Raw genomic sequence first — 18,539 nt, forward strand, 5'->3', positions numbered from 1 at the left:
CCAGGCTGGTCTTGAACTGCTAGGCTCCTCCCACTTCAGCCTCCCAACTAGCTGGGATTACGTGGTACAAATATGCCCCCTACCAGAGTGACTGCAGTAAATGTGGAGTTAGTTGGACAGGATGCTGACAGTCAGAAGCTGGCTTCAGTAAATGACCTAGTTTCCAGCAATCAGATGTACCCATTCAGGACATGGATGTGACAGCAAGCAACGTGATGCTTCAGCTGCACTCAGGGAGATAGTATCTTCTGACAAATACCAATAATACCATGAAGGAGGTATCAGGTTCTTCTGGGTAGGTAGGGAGGAGTTGTGGCATCTGTTTTAGAGTCATAGGTGCTGACTGGCAGGCAGTGCTGGGATGGGTTTCCACTAGAATAGCTTTGTAATGTGAGATGGGTGTTCTTTGTGGTTTGGTTTTTCTTGGATGTTGTTTCTAGCTATGTTTATCCAAGTCCAATTCTCTGGCCCTCTGAGAGATCTGTGAGCTAAATAGTATCTTTTAATCCCTTTTTGCTTCAACCAGCCCAGTCACAGCCAGCTACATAATTTGTGGGGCCCAGAGCAAAATGAAAACGTAAGGCCTCTTGTTCCAATACAGGGGAAAATGGGCTGTTATCTGTACTAAAATATAAAGCTTTTTCCTTCTTTTGTCTTTGCTCTCTCCACTTGTCATAGTGTTTTTAAATTTACTTTTTAATGTCATTCTACAAAAAAAAAATTAAATTTTTTAATTCTTAGGATGAATTTTACCATTCATCCTTATGTTATGTAATGCCATTTTAAAATGCAAGTATAAGAGCATTTCAATTGTATTTGGAATCACCAAAATTATACAATTCATAGCTTGTAAATGCGTATGTATTTTGTGCTATCAGAACAGTGTAAACTGCACAAAACTAACTCAACTATTTTTATTTTGCTTCTTGATGTGCACACATTCTACCAATATTCTCTGTCTTCTGCTTACTGATGAGTAAGGAAGGATGAAAGGAAAGGGAGCGCTGAGTTGCCCTACTTTCCTTTCATTCTTTATCATCATTTTTCGTATAAATGGTTGACTAATAGTGGGAAGTAACACATGAGTAAGGAAGGATGTGATGTAGTCACTTGTGTTTCTTAAAGATGCTGTTGCCTTCTTTCTGCACCTGAAGCAAGTTCTGATTTGAATGAAAACTGTAGCCTCTTGGAACTGTCTGTGCCTCCACTAACTCAGTCATAAATGTTATATGCTTGTTTTGTATTAACTTTGTTACTCTCTTGAGTTCCTGCACCTCATAGGTCCACCAGAATCCTTTGTCATGAGGCATCATGGAGACCATATGCAAATAGAATGGCAAGGAAGAAAGCATACATACCTCTGCTTGCATGTTATGCTCTGCTGTACCACTGGACTTACAAAACAGGTAGTCAAACATAAAAGTATTATAATTTTCAAGACAGTGACTGCAGAGCATTAAACCAAGCACTGGGCCCTATGTGACTATACATGTCGCATGTTCGTGAAGTTGATGACTCTGAGCTCTTGGGTTTCTCAAATGGGACTTCTGGCATTTGGGTGAAACAGTTCTTCATTGTGCAGGACATTTAACATCCCTGGCCGCTGTGCACTACATGCCACTGTAACAATGAAAAATTCCCCATGTATTTCTAAATGTCCCCAAAGAGAAGCTGCCACTCTCCACTGAAATCCTAGAGTGGACTCCACTGCATATAGCTATGAACCATGAGCCACTACAGAGTTGAGTTAAAAAGGATTTGGAGTTAAAAAGGATTTCAAATTTTCATACCCTGGACAGCAGAATTATGATGACTTTGTCCTATTGTCAGAAAAATAATACCACCTTCACTGATGATGAAACAAATATTTGAGATAACAATTTAAAGGTGGTTAGTGGGTTCTGTGTGTCACATATAAATGGTAGTTGACTCCAGATAGATGGCAATTTCTGATAGTTTAAAAAAAAAAAAAAAAAACGCAGAGCACCACAGAAAAGCAAAGAGAACCATCTTACCTTTATTGTCTTCATCAGGTAGCCCCCAGGAAAAACTAAGAAAGTTGTCATAATGAGATATGCTACTCTTACTACATTGGATTTGGAATTTAGTGTCATTATGTCTATTTTTTTTTTAAGGTATAGTTCTTCATTTAAGAATATTAACATTGTCAGGGCCGGCACAGTGGCTGAACCCTGTAATCACAGCACTTTGGGAGGCCAAGGCGGGAGGATTGCCTGAGCCTAGGAGTTTGAGACCAGGCTGGACAACATGGCAAAAATCCATCTTTACAAGAAATACAAAATTTAGCTGGGTGTGATGGTGCATGCCTGTAGTTCCAGCTATGTGGGGGCTGAGGTAGGAGGATAGCTTGAGCTTGGGGAGGTCAAGGCTGCAGTGAACCTTGAGCCTCGTGAGCAAAGGATTCTGGTGGACCTATGAGGTGCAAGAACTCAAAAGAGTAATAAAGTTAATATAAGACAAACATGTTACATCTGTGGCTGAGTTACCGGAGTCACAGTGTTGCCACTGTACTGTAGCCTGGGCAACAGAGGGAGACCCTGTCTCAAAAAAAAAGTTCTAATTCTATAGACCTGATTCTGCCTTTGCTAACTATGAATGTCGGTTTCTATGAACCTTAGTTTTCTCTGCAATAAAACAGAGGCAAAAGTATACTTACCTTAGGTTCTAAATCATTTCATCAAAAGTGAATTCATTAAAAAAGTAAGTTTACCAAGAATACATTTATTGGCCAGGCGTGATGGCTCACACGATGGGAGGCAGAGGTGGGAGGATTGCTTGAGCCCAAGAGTTTGAGACGAGCCTAGGCAACGTGGTGAAACCCTGTAGGACTGAGAGGCTGCTTGGTTGAGAGGTGGGGGGATCACTTGAGCCCAAGAGGTCGAGGTTGCTGCACCACTGGACTTCAGCCTGGGTGGTAGAGCAAGATCATGTCTCAAAAAAAAGAATACATTTATTAAATATATTCAGGGTGAATATTCTCTAAAACAAGTATTTGGTAAATATAGCAAACATATTCATTGGCAAATTAGCTTTTAGCAAATTGGACTGCTTTCCATTCCTATTAGGGATATTATAAGGATTAAATGAAGTATTGCCAAAAATACTTAGCATAATTCTGAATACACCTTAGCTGTAATCCCCCTGCCAACATTCATAATTCAAGTCCTGCCTATTCTTTCTCCTGAATATTCCCCATTTCTGTCCACATAATCATTGTCCTTTTGTACCCTTTCACTAGCTTTAGGTATACTATTGCAGTAGTCACTTGTTTGGTCTCTTGGCTTATTCCCCACTAATTTTATTTTCTACTGTACTGCAAGGGTGATCTGTCTACCACATAAATTTTAAGTTATCATCTATGTCAAATTATCATCTGTTGCCTTGAAAACAGTGTTTATGGCATACCACCTTCATGATTTGGCCTAGATAGACATTCGGCTTCATACCTTTTCACCTTTTCCATTTATCTTCTAGTACCACTGAGGTATTATAGCTTCGTAAACATGCCATTCTTTTTGAAAAACTATCAAATCTCTGTGCATTTGCCTTTCTAACTGGCATAGTACATTCTCCCTTCTTGTTTCCTGGCAAAATTCTTATTTATCTTTCAAGTTTTAGCTCAAATGCCACTTCCGTGTAAAGGTTTCCTTGATTTCCTCAAACAGATTTAGGTGTTATTTCTAGCCTTCCACTTCTTTTTGTACATGCTTCTATTATAATGCTTACATTATTGTAGTTGTTTGTTAGTCTGTCATTCTAATAGACTGTTATCTTCTTGAAGGAGCAGACCATGTCTTTTCATCTTTTATATACTAGATCCAAGTATAATGCCTAGAATATAAGTTATCAGCATTTATTGAATTAAAAAAATTTAAAAATCTGTTTACAACTCTCTCTACCGCCTGCCCAACAGCCCTCCATTACATAGCAGTAAGCTAAGACCCAAAGAAATAAAGCTGTTTAGTGAGAACATATGCCTCCAAGCTCCAGATTTATTACTTTTACTCCCATACTTAGGGAATCTTCTGAGCAACATCTATATAAGTAGTCATTTCTGTTGTCAGAAAGACTTGTCTTATCACTGTTTTTTCATTCATCTTTAAGGAGTAGGTAGAAGGGCATAGTGATTTGACAAGAGTGGCAGTATTTTCTTTCTTAATCATTTAGATACTTTGTTTTCTAGTAAATTTGGTTGAGTTCAAGCTAAATTTTTTTTTTTTTTAAGAAATTATTTTAATAGAGATGAGGTCTCACTATATTGTCCAAGCTGGTCTCAAACTCCTGGGCTCAAGCGATCCTCCTGTCTCAGCCTCCCAAAGTGCTGAGATAACAGGTGTGAGCCACTATGCCCTAGGGTCTCACTCTGTCACCCAGGCAGGTATGCAGTGGCCCAATCTCAACTCACTGCAGTCTTGACTTCCCAGGCTCAAGCAATCCTCCCACCTCAGCCTCCTGAGTAGCTGGGACTACAGGCGTGCACCTCTACACCCAGCTAATTTTCATATGTTTTTAGAGATAGGGTTTCACTATGTTGCCCAGGCTGGTCTCGAACTTCTGAGCCCGAGTGATCCGCCTGCCTTGGCCTCCCAAAGTGCTGGGATTACAGGTGTGAGCCATGGCACCTGGCCTCAAGCTAAATTATTCTTTGTGTCATCCCTTCTCTTTCCTTCACTCTTAGATAACTCAGTTTTCTTAACTACTGTAGGGTCAAATGTCTGAATCATTTGGTCCAGTGGTCCTCAACAAGGGGTGATTTTTGCCTCCCTAGGGGACATTTGGCAAAATATCTGGAGGCATTTTTTATTATCACATCTTACAATGCATAGGGCAGCCCCTACAGCACAAAGAATTATCAGGTCCAAAGTGTCAATATTGCAGGTGTTGAAAAACCCTGGCCTAGTTTAAAGTAAATTTTTACCCAGCCCCTTCATCCAGTCTCTTGCCTTTATGAAACCATGATGGAAAAGAAACTCATTCCTTTTCAGAGGGATTTGGAAGGCCTAAATAAGTATGGCAAACGTTAGAGGCAGTTGCTGTCAACCATACAAAGTCCCAAAAGGCTTTATGCATGTTTCTGCAATTTCTCCATAGAACCTTCCTGGGTACAAGGTAGGCACATAAATATTTGTTGCCTAAGTGAATAGTAATAAAATAATTCTTGGCCAAAAGTCGTATTTCATGTCATTTATTTTTTTTCTTTTTAAACTAAAGGAAAGTCAGATTTATCATGTGGTGAGAGATGAATTTCCTGAACAGAGATCTCTCTATTCGTTTTAACCAATTAATTTACTCGGTTACTCAGAGAAGCAAAACTTTTCTGAAACAACTCTTCCACTTCTGTAAATTAGCAGTAATAGTCTTAAGGAAGGAACCGGTGAGCCTATAAATTAAAGATGATATTTGAGGAACAAAAAATTTAAAAAACTTTCAGAATAGAGTAATATTAGAACTGATGCCTGAGCTTTCCAGGACCCTCATTTAAATTACATATCCGGAATTGATACCGGAGCATTTCCAATGGATTATATTATAGATAGGCAGGAGGAGACCAAACACACATAGAGTAAGGATAGATAAAATTCCCAATTTAAATAATTAAGATGCAAAATCTCAGAAGCAAGGTATCTATTTGGATCAACGTATCTCAGGGTAGTTTCCCCTGGCCCCAAAGTTTATTGCATTTTAATATTCACAGTGTAAATCACATTCCAGAAAAACTCCCGCTAGAAAGCTTTTTACTGAGACTGGGCAGGGTGGCTCATCCCTGTAATCCCAGTACTTTGGAAGACCAAGGTGAGATAATTGCTTGAGCCCAGAAGTTTGAGACCAGCTTGGGCAACATAGTGAGACTTTGTCTCTACAAAAAATTAAAAATTAGCCAGGCGTGGTGATGTACGCCTGTAGTCCCAGCTACTCAGGAGGCTGAGGCAGGAAGATTGCTGGAGCCCAGGAATTTGAGGCCACAGTGAGCCGTGATCACCACTACACTCCAGCCTGGGTCACAGAGCAAGACCCTGTCTCAAAAAACAAAGAAACACACACAGAAAACTTTGTTATTGACACTGGATTCTCCTAGATTTTGCCTTATTTTACATCCTCATTCCAGAAGCCAGAAAAGACTACTTATTCTCAGATGTGTAAATATAGATGTCCTATTTCTTCATTTTCTCAATAAAATGTATTTTTCCAATTTTAAAAGTTTTAAATGCATAGCATGGAAAATATGGAAGACAATAAAGAAAAATAGAGAACATTCTCTCACCCAGTGGAAGTCATGATTAACATTCTAGTCCATTCTGTTTCTAGAAAATTTTTCTGTAAATATATTACATAGAGAAAGTAATGTCCTAGTTTTTTGACTTTGCATTATAACAAGCATTTTCCATGTAAATTAAAACTCTGCATATACATTGTTTTAATGGCTGCAAAATATGCTGTGTTGTGGACATATGATAATTTACCTAACCATTTTCCCACTGTTGGCCAACAACAGAATCGTTCAAATTTTATATTATCATATATATCACAGTGAGCATTTTTAGGCTGAAAATGTTGCTCCATTTTGGATCCTATCCTGAATTTTTCAAGGAACTTACTTTATAGTTCACTGTTTGATATCACCAGTTCTTGGTACATGGCATGTTCTTTCTCCACAGAAGAGAGAATTGCATGTGATACTCATTCTGCCTAGTTTGCTCTTCCTTTCCCTGTCTCTTTTTGCCCTAACCCACTCTTTTCTTTCTTAAAGATTTCAGTAAGTAGGAGTAGGGACCTTCCTGTGACAGTACTTACTCAAAATATTATAAAATTGGAATAGGAAAAAGATTTTTTAGTAGAGTTTTTTTGTTGTTCGTTTGCTGTTTTTACTTGAAATTCTGGGATACATGTGCACAATGTGCAGGTTTGTTACATAGGTATACATGTGCCATGGTGGTTTGCTGCACCTGTCAACCCATCATCTGGGTTTTAAGCCCCACATGCATTAAGTATTTGTCCTAATGCTCTCCCTCCCCTTGTCCCCTCCACCAACAGGCCCCAGTGTTTGTTGTTCCCCTCCCTGTGTCCATGTGTTCTCATTGTTAATAGAGGTTTCATAGATTATAATTACATCAACTTAACTGTTATCTCTTCACTCAGTCACCTATTTATTTTATTTTATTTTATTTCATTTTATTTTTGAGACAGAGTCTCACTCTGTCACACAGGCTGGACTGCAGTTGCACATTCTTGGCTCACTGCAACCTCTGCCTCCCGAGTTCAAGCAATTCTTCTGCCTCAGTCTCCCAGATAGCTGGGATTACAGGTGCCCAACACCACACCCAGCAAATTTTTGTATTTTTAGTAGGGACGGGGTTTTGCTGTGTTTGGCCAGTATGATCTCAAATTCCTGACCTCAGGTGATCTAACTCCCTCGGCCTCCCAAAGTGCTGGGATTGCAGGCGTGAGCCACTGTGCCTGGCCCTGTCACCTACATTAAACATGCATTTTATTGCTCAGTTCTAAGTTTTTTGTATTATTTTAACTTTTTATTAACTCACTGATATTTATAAAATCCTATGTTAAATGATGTGGTTGATTTTTTTTTTTTTTTAAGAGTAAGACATGGTCCTAGACTCCAGTATTATGTAATTGACCAATAAGCTGTAAGTTTCTTGACATTAGGAATCATATTCTACAGTTCCTTTTTTCTTTTAAGACAGGGTCTTGCTCTGTTGCCCAGGCTGGAATGCAGTGATGCAATCACACTTCACTGCAGCCTTGACCTCCTGGGCCTAAACGATTCTCCCACCTCAGCCTCCTAAGTAACTGGGGCCACAGGTATGTGCTACTGCTCCTGGCAATTTTTTTTTTTTTTTTTTTTGAGACTGAGTCTTGCTCTGTCGCCCAGGCTGGAGTGCAGTAGCGTGATCTCGGCTCACTGCAAGCTCCACCTCCTGGGTTCATGCCATTCTCCTGCCTCAGCCTCCTGAGTAGCTGGGACTACAGGCTCCCGCCACGAATTTTTTTTATTTTTGTAGAGATGGAGTCTCCCAATGTTGCCCAGGCTGGTCTTAAACTCCTAGGCTTTAGGGATCCTCCCAGCTGGGCCTCCCAAAGTGCTGGGATGATAGGCATGAACCACCATTCCCGGCCTGTTTCCTTTTTCCCTTTGCACGGTACCAGATACATGGTTGGTACTGCAGAAATAATTTCCCCCTGCCCTCTACATTGATCATTTGATGACCAAATAGTGTCCATCTAGCCACTTATTTATGACTTGTACAAAACATTCTGCTTTCTGAGGTAGACAGTGATATTCTGAAGCCATAGGTAAGAGTAATTTTCAGTTTGTTGAAAGTGAACATTCTTTGTGTAAAGGTCGGCCTGTCAGGAAATAGCATGCTACTCTGTTCTTTTAAGAGTATTTTTAAAAACCTTTGTATATGTGTGTTTTTGCGTTTTTAAAAAAAAAAATAAGTAGTGAGAAACTACACCTAGTAGTCTCACCAGCTGTTTTCAAATCAGAACTGGGATAATCTAGTTGTAATTTATTTTCACAAATTTATGAGAACAAGAGCTGATATTTTTCTTACTTGAATTAGCAGGTAATTTCATTCTCCATTCCTCTTTAGCAGGGAAAATCTGGCCTTAGGATGAAAACGTGAACCAGAGGTTCTTGCCAAGTCTGCAAAGCAGTACAAAGATTAGTTTTATGAATGAAGGAAAACACTACTCATTTTTCTTAAGCAGCTGCTTACTTCTGCATTTGTATAAAATATTTTTAGACTGAAAACTCACAGAGAAAGGGGAAGGATCCTCATTCTAGAATATCTGCTCCCCTGTACTTAGCATATTCATAGTCTTTCAAGACTTAATTTATTAAAGATGTTGAAGACTTTGGCACTTGGCTTACAGTCTTCCTCCTTCACCTGAATTCCTGCCCTCATCCTGAGTGAATTCATCACCCAAGTAGACAGCCCATCTAATACTATTGGGAAGGGAAGGTTATACCGTGTTATGTATTAGTCTCTACCTTATGCTAAAGTATGGTGTTAAAATTCTCCTTTGCATACCCAAAATTAACAATAGGCTGAATCATTTGATCATCATTCCCTCCGACTCTAACGTAGCTTTTGTCCTTTCCTGTTTTACTTTACAGTTTTGGGTCTAGTTCATCTGATAGGGTACATTTCTAATATTTTTTTAAATTAATATTTATTCAGTCAAAAAGAGCATGTCTTAGACATCATGGGATGAAATGATGACTGAAGGAAAATAACTCCTAAAAATAGTTACCCTATTTAAAGAGGCTTTTGTAAATCAAAGTAATCTCTAGTTGTAATTCAGGGCCAGAGGTCTTAGGCCCAGGTCCCTTGAGTTTTTTCGTTCTTGAGTTTCCCAGCTTCCCCCTTCTGCTCTCAAAGATTTTCTAAAAACATACCCTTTTTTTCCCCTGTAGTAGCAGGGAAAACAGCACTATTTGGGTGGGGAATAGTGATGGGGCCTATTGGTATGTATAGGTCATTTATTGAATGATAGTAGAGCATTCCGGTAAGTGTTTAAACTCTGCAGCCCAATTTCCCTACTTACCTGCTCCATAACTTGGGCAAATTACTTTCTGTGCCCCATTTTTTCTGTCTGTAATAAACAGATAATAATAGTAGTACCTATCTCATAGTGTCGTTGTGAAGATTGAATTACATATATTGAATGAGTTAACACCTTAGACTGCTAAGCACTCAATAACTGTAAGCTATTCACAATTTAGAGGCAGCTTCTCCATTTCCTAAAATATACTTATTCATCAAGAAGAATGATATAATAGTGAAAGGTAGGAGTTTTTAAAATTCCATTGATTGGATGTAAAAAGTAGATTCTTAGAATTTCACATAACCCAAGAAATTATTTATACCATTGGTTCTTAACCAGTAATATGCATCAGAATCATTTATGAGGTGTTGTAAAGATACATTTATCTAGGCCCTTTCTTCTCATATCTATCAAGTCAGAATGCCCACAGGCAATTCCAGTGCAGTCTTCCTGTCAAGACCATTGAAATAATCCAAGTTTTTAGATTTTATGATGAGGAAATTGAGACTCAAAGAAAGTAAATGACTTGCTGAAGATCCCATAGGGTAAGTAAGATCCAGGTTACCTACCTCCTTGGTAAGCGATCTTCCTATTCTTCTGTGTTGCCACCAAATACATTAACTTTTAAAGGACCTAATATGAGAACTTACCCTTCTGTCAGTTGTATCAGGAAGAATAATACAGGCTTTAAAACATACTTTATTCAGCATTTAAATCAAAATAACAAATTTCTGGCCAGACATGGTGACTTGCATCTGTAATCTCAGCACTTTGGGAGGCTGAGGTGGGAGAATCCCTTGGAGCCAGGAGTTTGAGACTAGCCTGGACAACATAGTGAGACTTTATCTCCATAAATAATAAAAAAAACTAGCTAGGTGTGGTGGTGTGCACCTGTGGTCCCAGCTACTAGAGAGGCTGAGCTGGAAGGATTGCTTGAGCCCAGGAGATCAAGGCTGCAGTGAGCCATGATCACACTACTGCACTCCAGCCTGGGAAACAGGGTGAGATAGTGTAAAAAAAAAAAAAAAATTTTTTTTTTTTTTGAAATTTACAATTTATACAGAGGACTATTGCACCTTTATAGTAGAACTTAAAGTGAATTTTACTGTCCTTTTCGTGAGGACGTTAGTCTTTGCCATAATGCTTACTACTAATGAGTCCAAGAAAACACTGTGTGGGACAGAGAGTTGCTTGATCCAACCTCACAGATTGACAGGCAAACAAATGTTTTATAGGGCAAGGTAGCTGTAGGAATTAAATTTTTTAGAACTTTCGATAACAGAATATGTACTTCTCATGATTAGAGTTTCTTAAACATTTTAAAGGATTTTTAAAACTTTGTAAAATAATCTCAGAATTTTCTAGTCTGTGAACAGTTCATGTAGAAAAATCAGTGGTTGTTATGTACACTGTTATTGCAGCCTCACTGAAAGATTAAAAATCTAAAAAATACAGTAAAAATAAGTTCTGAGATTTTGTATTGATGTTGGGTGTTGTGATATTCTCTCTCTTAAAATATGTTTTTCATTTTCCATAATATAAAGGAATCAAAAAATACATTACAACTTGTATGTGAACTTGTGCAAATGTGTGAAACAAATTAAGGTGACAGGGCAGAAGCAAGAAAATGAAGCTCAAATGAAATCTGCCTCTCAAAGCAGGTTCTATTTAATTTCTCTATATTTGCTATTATAAATTTTCTATTTTCATGTATGTGTTTCTTTGCTAGAGGTGATAATTGGGTGCCAACCTGACTTCCAATTTTTAGGTGATTATTTTATAACAAACCACTCACCTTGATGAATGCACTGCACAGCCTCCCCTCCAAAATCCACCATTCCAGATCTTCATCAATATGTTGTGACTACTTTTGCCTTTACTGTGTCTCTGCCTGATTCCATACCCTTGACTCTACATTTCATCTCAGGTTCTGTTTTCTGGACATTTTCACTTGATCCTTGTTCCTGGCATTTGAATTTCCATTCAACCTGATGATCTTTGATTTAGACTCACCATCCAGTTCCAAGCTGCTAGGATTTATTACCCTCTGATTTCAGCAGCTCAGAAATCCCTGGCACAGTCACAGGCTGGCTACCTCAAGGGGACAAGCCCCAAACACTAGTGTTATATTATAAACATCCATTTATTCATCTTTTTAACAGATTTTACTTGTTGCCCACTGTGTGTAAGGCACTACAGAAGTTTCTTGAGGATATAAAAGATTAGCGGCAGAAAGCTCTTAAGTCTCTTAAAATCTGATAGGACAAATAATATAACTACATAATGATAATTTAAGATAGTATGTGTGCAACTACTAGAAGTTATATATAGAAACAGGACACTAATTAACAAAAGCTTCAAATAGATCTTAATTAAGGAGCATAGTGTACAAGGATACATTACCAATAACCTAGAGTGGTAGGTTACTGACAGGTGGCATCTTAACTAGACTTTGAAGGTAAGATAGGGGAGAGATCATGGAAGACAGATATTCCAAAATATATTTTGTAATATATTTTACAATATTATAAAAAAAGAACAGAAAAAATATTTTTTGTTGTTTTTTGTTTTGTTTGGTTTGGTTTGGAGTCAGAGTCTCGCTCAGTTGACCAGGCTGGAGTGCAGTGGTGTGATCTCGGCTCACTGCAAGCTCCGTCTCCCAGGTTCATGCCATTTTCCTGCCTCAGCCTCCTGAGTAGCTGGGACTACAGGCGCCCGCCACCGTGCCTGGCTAATTTTTTTTTTTTTTTAAGAAACAAGCTCTTTTACTTTATCAGATTGCTTTTTTTTTAAATTATTATACTTTAAGTTCTAGGGTACATGTGCACAACGTGCAAGTTTGTTACATATGTATACATGTACCATGTTGGTGTGCGTTACATATGTATACATGTACCATGTTGGTGTGCTGCACCCATTAACTTGTCATTTACATTAGGTACATCTCCTAATGCTATCCCCTCCCCCCCCCCAAAAAAAGCCCCGGCCGGGGAATTTTTTTTGTATTTTTAGTGAAGACAGGGTTTCACCGTGTTAGTCAGGATGATCTCTATCTCCTGACCTTGTGATCCGCCCATCTCGGCCTTCCAAAAAAATGTTATGTTAAATCTTATTTATCCAGACTGTTTGACAGTGTAATGAGGAGTAGAAGAAAGCTTAGGAAAATTGGTTAGAACCAAGTTCTGGAAGGCTTTGAATGGTGAAGAGTTTAGAGTTGGCGAGCATATATTGGACAGTCAGAAGGTTTTGAGCAGGAAATGAAACGAAAATTGGCTTGATTTAGCAGTGGTATGTAGGAAGGATTTGGTGATGAGGCAATAAGCCAGCAGAGACTGTAAACTAGTAATTTAAAGTAGGGGAGGGTCTGGAGATGACTTTCTTCATATCATTAAATCCTATTATTTGTGAGGCACTGAGCTAGGTGCTGGGGATAGAACGAGGACTAGGTCCTTGCCATGAGGGAGTTTTCAGTCTAGTCAGAGACATTGATATCTTAAAGGCTCCTTGAGGGGTCTCTATCCAAAATTTGGTACTCTGCTTCTGACTCTTGCCTGATTACTAGGCGATTAGATCCTCAGTTTACAATGGTTGTGTTTCCTACCCTCTCAAACTGCTTTTGCATTTTTTGTGTCAGCTAAGGCAAAAATACTGCAACCACTTGTATATGGAGAAAAGCAATTTATTACTTAAGATAAGACATGAATACTACACCAGGTAAGGCAAAGAAGAAAATGACATGTGTCTTAAAGAGATAACTGAAGATGATGTGGAGAATGAATTGGAGGTTTATGTTAGGGGCAAGAAAACTAGTTAAGAGGCTGTTGTAGTAATCTCCCTGCTTAATTAAGAGAGCCTGAACTAAGACAATGTGAAAGAAAAGAAGAGGAGTCCTTGGTGGCTACTTCCACCATAATCCTTTCTGTCTCTCTCTTGGTACAAACTAAGGGATAAATAGATGACTCTCATTTGGAATTGACTCTTGAACTGAGGGATTCAAAAACAAGAAACATTCAGTTTACTTCAGAATTAAGGGTAATGCTCCTACTGTCACGTAGTCTAGTTTATGGTTCTATTTTTATTTGGAACATGGTACTGCAGCCTTTAGTGAGCTTCCTGAAAAATCTTTATTTTGCATTACATAGACCATTAGTTACTACTGGTTACAATATTAAAAACAACACAAAACAAAAACCACTCTAATTGACATTGTATGTGATACTTGAAGCGCCTATGGATAACCAGGAGAAAACTGTTAAGAGAGTTGGAAATATGGAACTAGAAGTGTGGTTCTCAAGGTGTGGTCACTGCTGCAGCATCAGCATCACCTGGAAACTTATTAAAAATGAAAATTATCAGGTCCCACCCCAGACTTACCCTGAATAGGTAACTGGGAGTAAGGCCCCAGCAATATGAATATTAACAAGCTGTCCAAGTGATTCTGATGCACACTGCAGTTTGAGGACCTGCTGAACTACAGCTTGAAATAGAGATTAGGAGTAGAAATAAAGATGTGTAAGTCAGATATGTAACAGTCACTCTTGAGAGAATGAATAAACTCCCCAGAAGAATGGAAGAGAGAAGATGAGCACTTGAAGTAAATGGAGCAATCAAAGAAATAAAAACTAGTAGAGTACAATAAAAGAGGGAGAAATTTAACAGTGGTATGAAATGACCTATACTGTCAGGTGCTGTACAGAGGCCAGCATGGATGAGGATAGTGCCAGAGCTATAAGACTGACCATTAAGAGAATTTTGGTGTCAGTTAAAAGAGAAGTGGTACAGATAAGAATAAATGGCAAAGGAATACAAGCAAAAACTAAAGGATACTTTTTGCAGCAGTTTGGGAATACAACAAAGGGAATTGGAATGGTATGATCAGGATGAGGTTTTTCAGGGTAGATGCATCATTTAGCTTTTGCTGTATAACAAACACTCTAAAGTGGCTTAAGACAATAATTATTATTATAGCTCACATGTCTGAGGGTTGGCTCCTCCCAGCTGGGCTTCCTCATACATCAGCAAACCTACTGGGAGCTTTACTCTAGGCTGGACACTTATCATCATCCTCCTGTGACTGTCCAGCTCACTTAGGCATATCTTATGAAGATGGAAGAAGTGTTGAAGAGGGCAAACAGGCTGGGCGCAGTGGCTCACACCTATAATCCCAGCACTTTGGGAGGCTGAGGCAGGCAGATCACCTGAGGTCAGGAGTTCGAGACCAACCTGGCCAACGTGGTAAAATCCCATCTCTACTAAAAATACAAAACTTAGCCGGGTGTGGTGGCATGTGCCTGTAGTCCCAGCTACTCAGGAGGCTGAGGCAGGAGAATCACTTGAACCCATTCGCGCCACTGCACTCCAGCCTGGACGACAGAGTGAGACTCTGTCTCAAAAAAAAAAAAAAAGAAAGAAAAAGGGCAAACAGAAACACATGGACTCCAAACTGACACTGGCACTTCTCCCTCATTCTGATAACCAAAGCAATTTATGTGGCCAACCCCATATTCAAGGAACAGAGAAACAGAATTATCCTCTTTAGAGAACTTGCAAAGTGATGTGGCAAAGGGCATGGATTCATAGAGGGATGAAGAATTGGGACCCTTAACACCACAGTAGGAGGCCGGGAGTAGTGGCCCTTGCCTATAATCCCAGCACTTTGGGAGGCCAAAGTGGGAGGGTCCTTGGAGCCCAGGAGTTCGAGACCAGTCTGGGCAACATAAGGAGAACCTGTCTCTATCAAAAACAATTAAAATTAGCCAGGCGTGATGGCACATGCTTGTAGTCCCAGCTTCTAGGGAGGCTGAGGCGGGAGGATTGTTTGAGCCCAGGAATTTGAGGCTTCAGTGAGCTGTGATTGCACCATTGCACTCCAGCATGGGAGACCCCTGTCTCAAAACAAAATAAAACACAGTAGAGATGACCCAAACATGCTTGAAAGTACAGAGAAGGAATATGTAGAATGAGGAAGAAAGAAAAGTAAGGAGAAAGACAAATAAAAGTTCAGAGAATTAACCTTTGAAAACAGAAAAGATACTTCTGAGAATGGAAAGAAAGGAATTTGATTGGATTAAATTTAACAAATTAAAATCCAAGATGCCCAGTTAAAATTGAATTTTAGGTAAACAGTTTTTTAGTATTAAAGTATGTCTCATGCAATATTTGGCTCAGTACATTTGGTATTTTTTACTATCTTAAATACTATATGTATTTCTCTATTTGGGACATACTTAAATTAAATTTTTTTTGATTATTGTAATTTCAAATTTAACTAGGCATCCTGTATTTGGCAAACCTACTTTGGATGAATTTTAAATAAATCCATGGTAAAGTAATCTATAAAGGGATAGATGGGTATATTCAGGGATTTAGTCCTAGAAAAAGTTTGGAACCACTGCTATAGATGCTGTGTAGTGTCAGTGAAAGGATTGCTGAGCAGTAGTGAGCTCACTTAAAAAGAAGCAGCATGACTTTTCTTGGATTAAATCACTGCTAAGAAGAGTAATAGCAGCGATTGTGGTACAAGGGACCACTTTGGTTTGACTCTAGCTGGTGAGGCCTGAGCAGGAGATTTGGGCATAACTGAAATGACTAGAGTCCAGGCTGTAAAGGAAAGCAAGTGAAACCAGAAGATGAATTAGAAGGGACTGAGAGTTTGGCAGTCACAATGAGTCAAAGAAGTAGAAGTTCACAGGGAAGAAACTCAGAATTTACAGCCTTAGAGGAATGGTTCTGTATGATAATGGGGTTAAAAATACAATTTCACATTTACTTTTACTAAATTGAAAGTAAGAGCTCTGGAGACAAGATACTTGGTTTTGAATTCTGGTTGTGTGATCTTGGCCAAGTAATTTAAGTTCCCTGTGTCTTAGCTCTTTATCTGAAAAATAGTAATAATGATGGTTCTTGGGGCCAGGCGCGGTGGCTCATGTCTGTAATCCCAGCACTTTGGGAGGCTGAGGCAGGTGGATCACTTGAGGTCAGGAGTTCAAGACTAACCTGGCCAACATGGTGAAACCCCGTCTCCACTAAAAATGCAAAAATTAGCCAGGTGTGGTGGCATGCACCTGTAATCCCAGGTACTTGGGAGGCTGAGGCAGGAGAATCACTTGAACCTGGGAGGCGGAGGTTGCAGTGAGCCGAGATCGCGCCATTACACTCTAGCCTGGGCGACAGAGCAAGACTCTGTCTCCAAAAAAAAAAAAAAAAAAAGGTTCTTACCCCATAAGGTTATTGTGAGGATTAAATGAAATAAACCATGTGAAATACCAAGAACACTATGTCTGGTTAAGTGTATCTATAATCATTATATATGACTGCCTTAGAGAATATTATTTTAAAGAAAAAATGGCAAGTATACATTGTATATTTTCCTCCTTAGCTAACAAATGCTACGTTTGGTAAAAACAAGCACAATTATCTATCTGTTGAAGTTGAAGCTCACACAACTTTTACTATTTAAAGTTGTTTTCTTTACTGTTATTACAAGAAAATAATTATGCTCAAGTCATACCTGTCTCATTTCCCTGTAGGTGACAATGCTTTGGGATTTTCATAGTTTGAGTAATTCCTATGGGCTCTACCACCCAGCAAGTTAAAGAAGACAAGATTCCACCCCCAGGGGGTTGTGGTTCTGGGAATGTGAGCAGCTTGTTTTCATGAGATCTGCACCTTGATCTGGCCTGCTATTAGGATCTGTAGTGGTGGTGGCCGTCTTGTTTTAGTTGTTTCTTTTACACAGATTTTTGTAAGTTATTTGCATATAAAGATTTTTGAAAAGTGAATGTTTTATGGGGTCATCTTGCTTATACAAAGAAAAATTAAAACTATTTTAAAATAATCACTCATGTGTTACACTTGTCTGTTCTAAAATAAATGAAAGTATTAATGTTGTCTGGAAGGAAAATGAAGACCAGGAAAATAGCTACGCTCTTAATGTTTTAAAATAAGGTAATATTATTCTCTGTTTGAAAGGAGCCTTCTAAGGAATTACCACAGTCTCATACACAATCGACTTAAATGCATTCTTTATCTTTAAAAGGAAGCAGAATAGGATCATTGAGTAAATCACATGTGTTCACAGTCTTGTCTGGTGTAATCATATACTACACAAACACATTATTCTGTAGTCAGAAGGGGAAGGGGACATTTGAAACAGGACTTGCCCTTGAGGAGGCCTCTTTCTGTTTAAAGAATAGTGCAATGAAAGACCACACAGTAGAAGATAACAAAATATCTTCCATGCCACCCCGACTTTTACATTTTCTCATTCTCCTTTGTTCTCTAAGGACATCTGTTGTAATGATTATTCTGTAAAACTCATAGGTACCTAGCAGAAGCCATATCATATTTCATTTATTATTTTGTCTACTTATTTTATATCATGCAGTTGTGGGTTTTAAAAATATTCTGTTTATAAAAGATGTAAAAGTATGTTATAGAAAATCTATTAGTTAACTGTAGATATCTAAAGAGTAAAAATTTCAACTCTGAATTTAATAACATTATATCCTAGGAAGCCCAGTAGACTTTTATTAACCTACATCTTAAAAAGATAAATATACTAAAAAGAGATACTTAAAAAGAAGAATTTTCCTTTCTATATTAATTGCAGTGGATTTTTAGATACTTTAAAATAATATAGAAATATATAAAAGTTGTGTTGAGACATTTGAAAAATTAATGGGAATATATATTTTGCTGTATGGTTCTGAAAGTACTAATTGGTAACTGAATTAAATCAAAATATCAGAGTTGAGATTAAAATAAAGAGCTAAAATTAAATAATCTCTTCAGAAACTTAACAGAGATCTTTCATTTGTGCCAAATTTAGTAAGATTTGCCTCAGTTCAATTTTATTTGTGGTGTATATTGATTTTTTAAAATGTCACGTGTACGGTGGCTTATGCCTGTAATCCCAGCACTTTGGGAGGCTGAGGCGGGTGGATCAC

General features: G+C 38.4%; 1 protein-coding gene and 1 pseudogene across 1 annotated transcript in view; one reads left to right on the forward strand and one right to left on the reverse strand.

Annotated features, from left to right (window-relative positions):
- Positions 1–17,428, forward strand: part of LOC105506745 — a 20,909-nt gene extending 3,481 nt beyond the window's left edge. The window contains exon 4 of the mRNA XM_011935018.1: positions 17,121–17,428. Coding sequence (XP_011790408.1) covers positions 17,121–17,146 — 26 coding nt within the window. The 3' untranslated portion in view covers positions 17,147–17,428. The remainder of the gene's footprint in view (positions 1–17,120) is intronic.
- LOC105506744 lies at positions 7,999–8,963 on the reverse strand (annotated as a pseudogene).
- Positions 17,429–18,539: the final 1,111 nt, after the last annotated feature.

This window comes from Colobus angolensis, unplaced genomic scaffold, assembly GCF_000951035.1.
Source record: "Colobus angolensis palliatus isolate OR3802 unplaced genomic scaffold, Cang.pa_1.0 Scaffold14, whole genome shotgun sequence".
NCBI lineage: Eukaryota > Metazoa > Chordata > Mammalia > Primates > Cercopithecidae > Colobus > Colobus angolensis.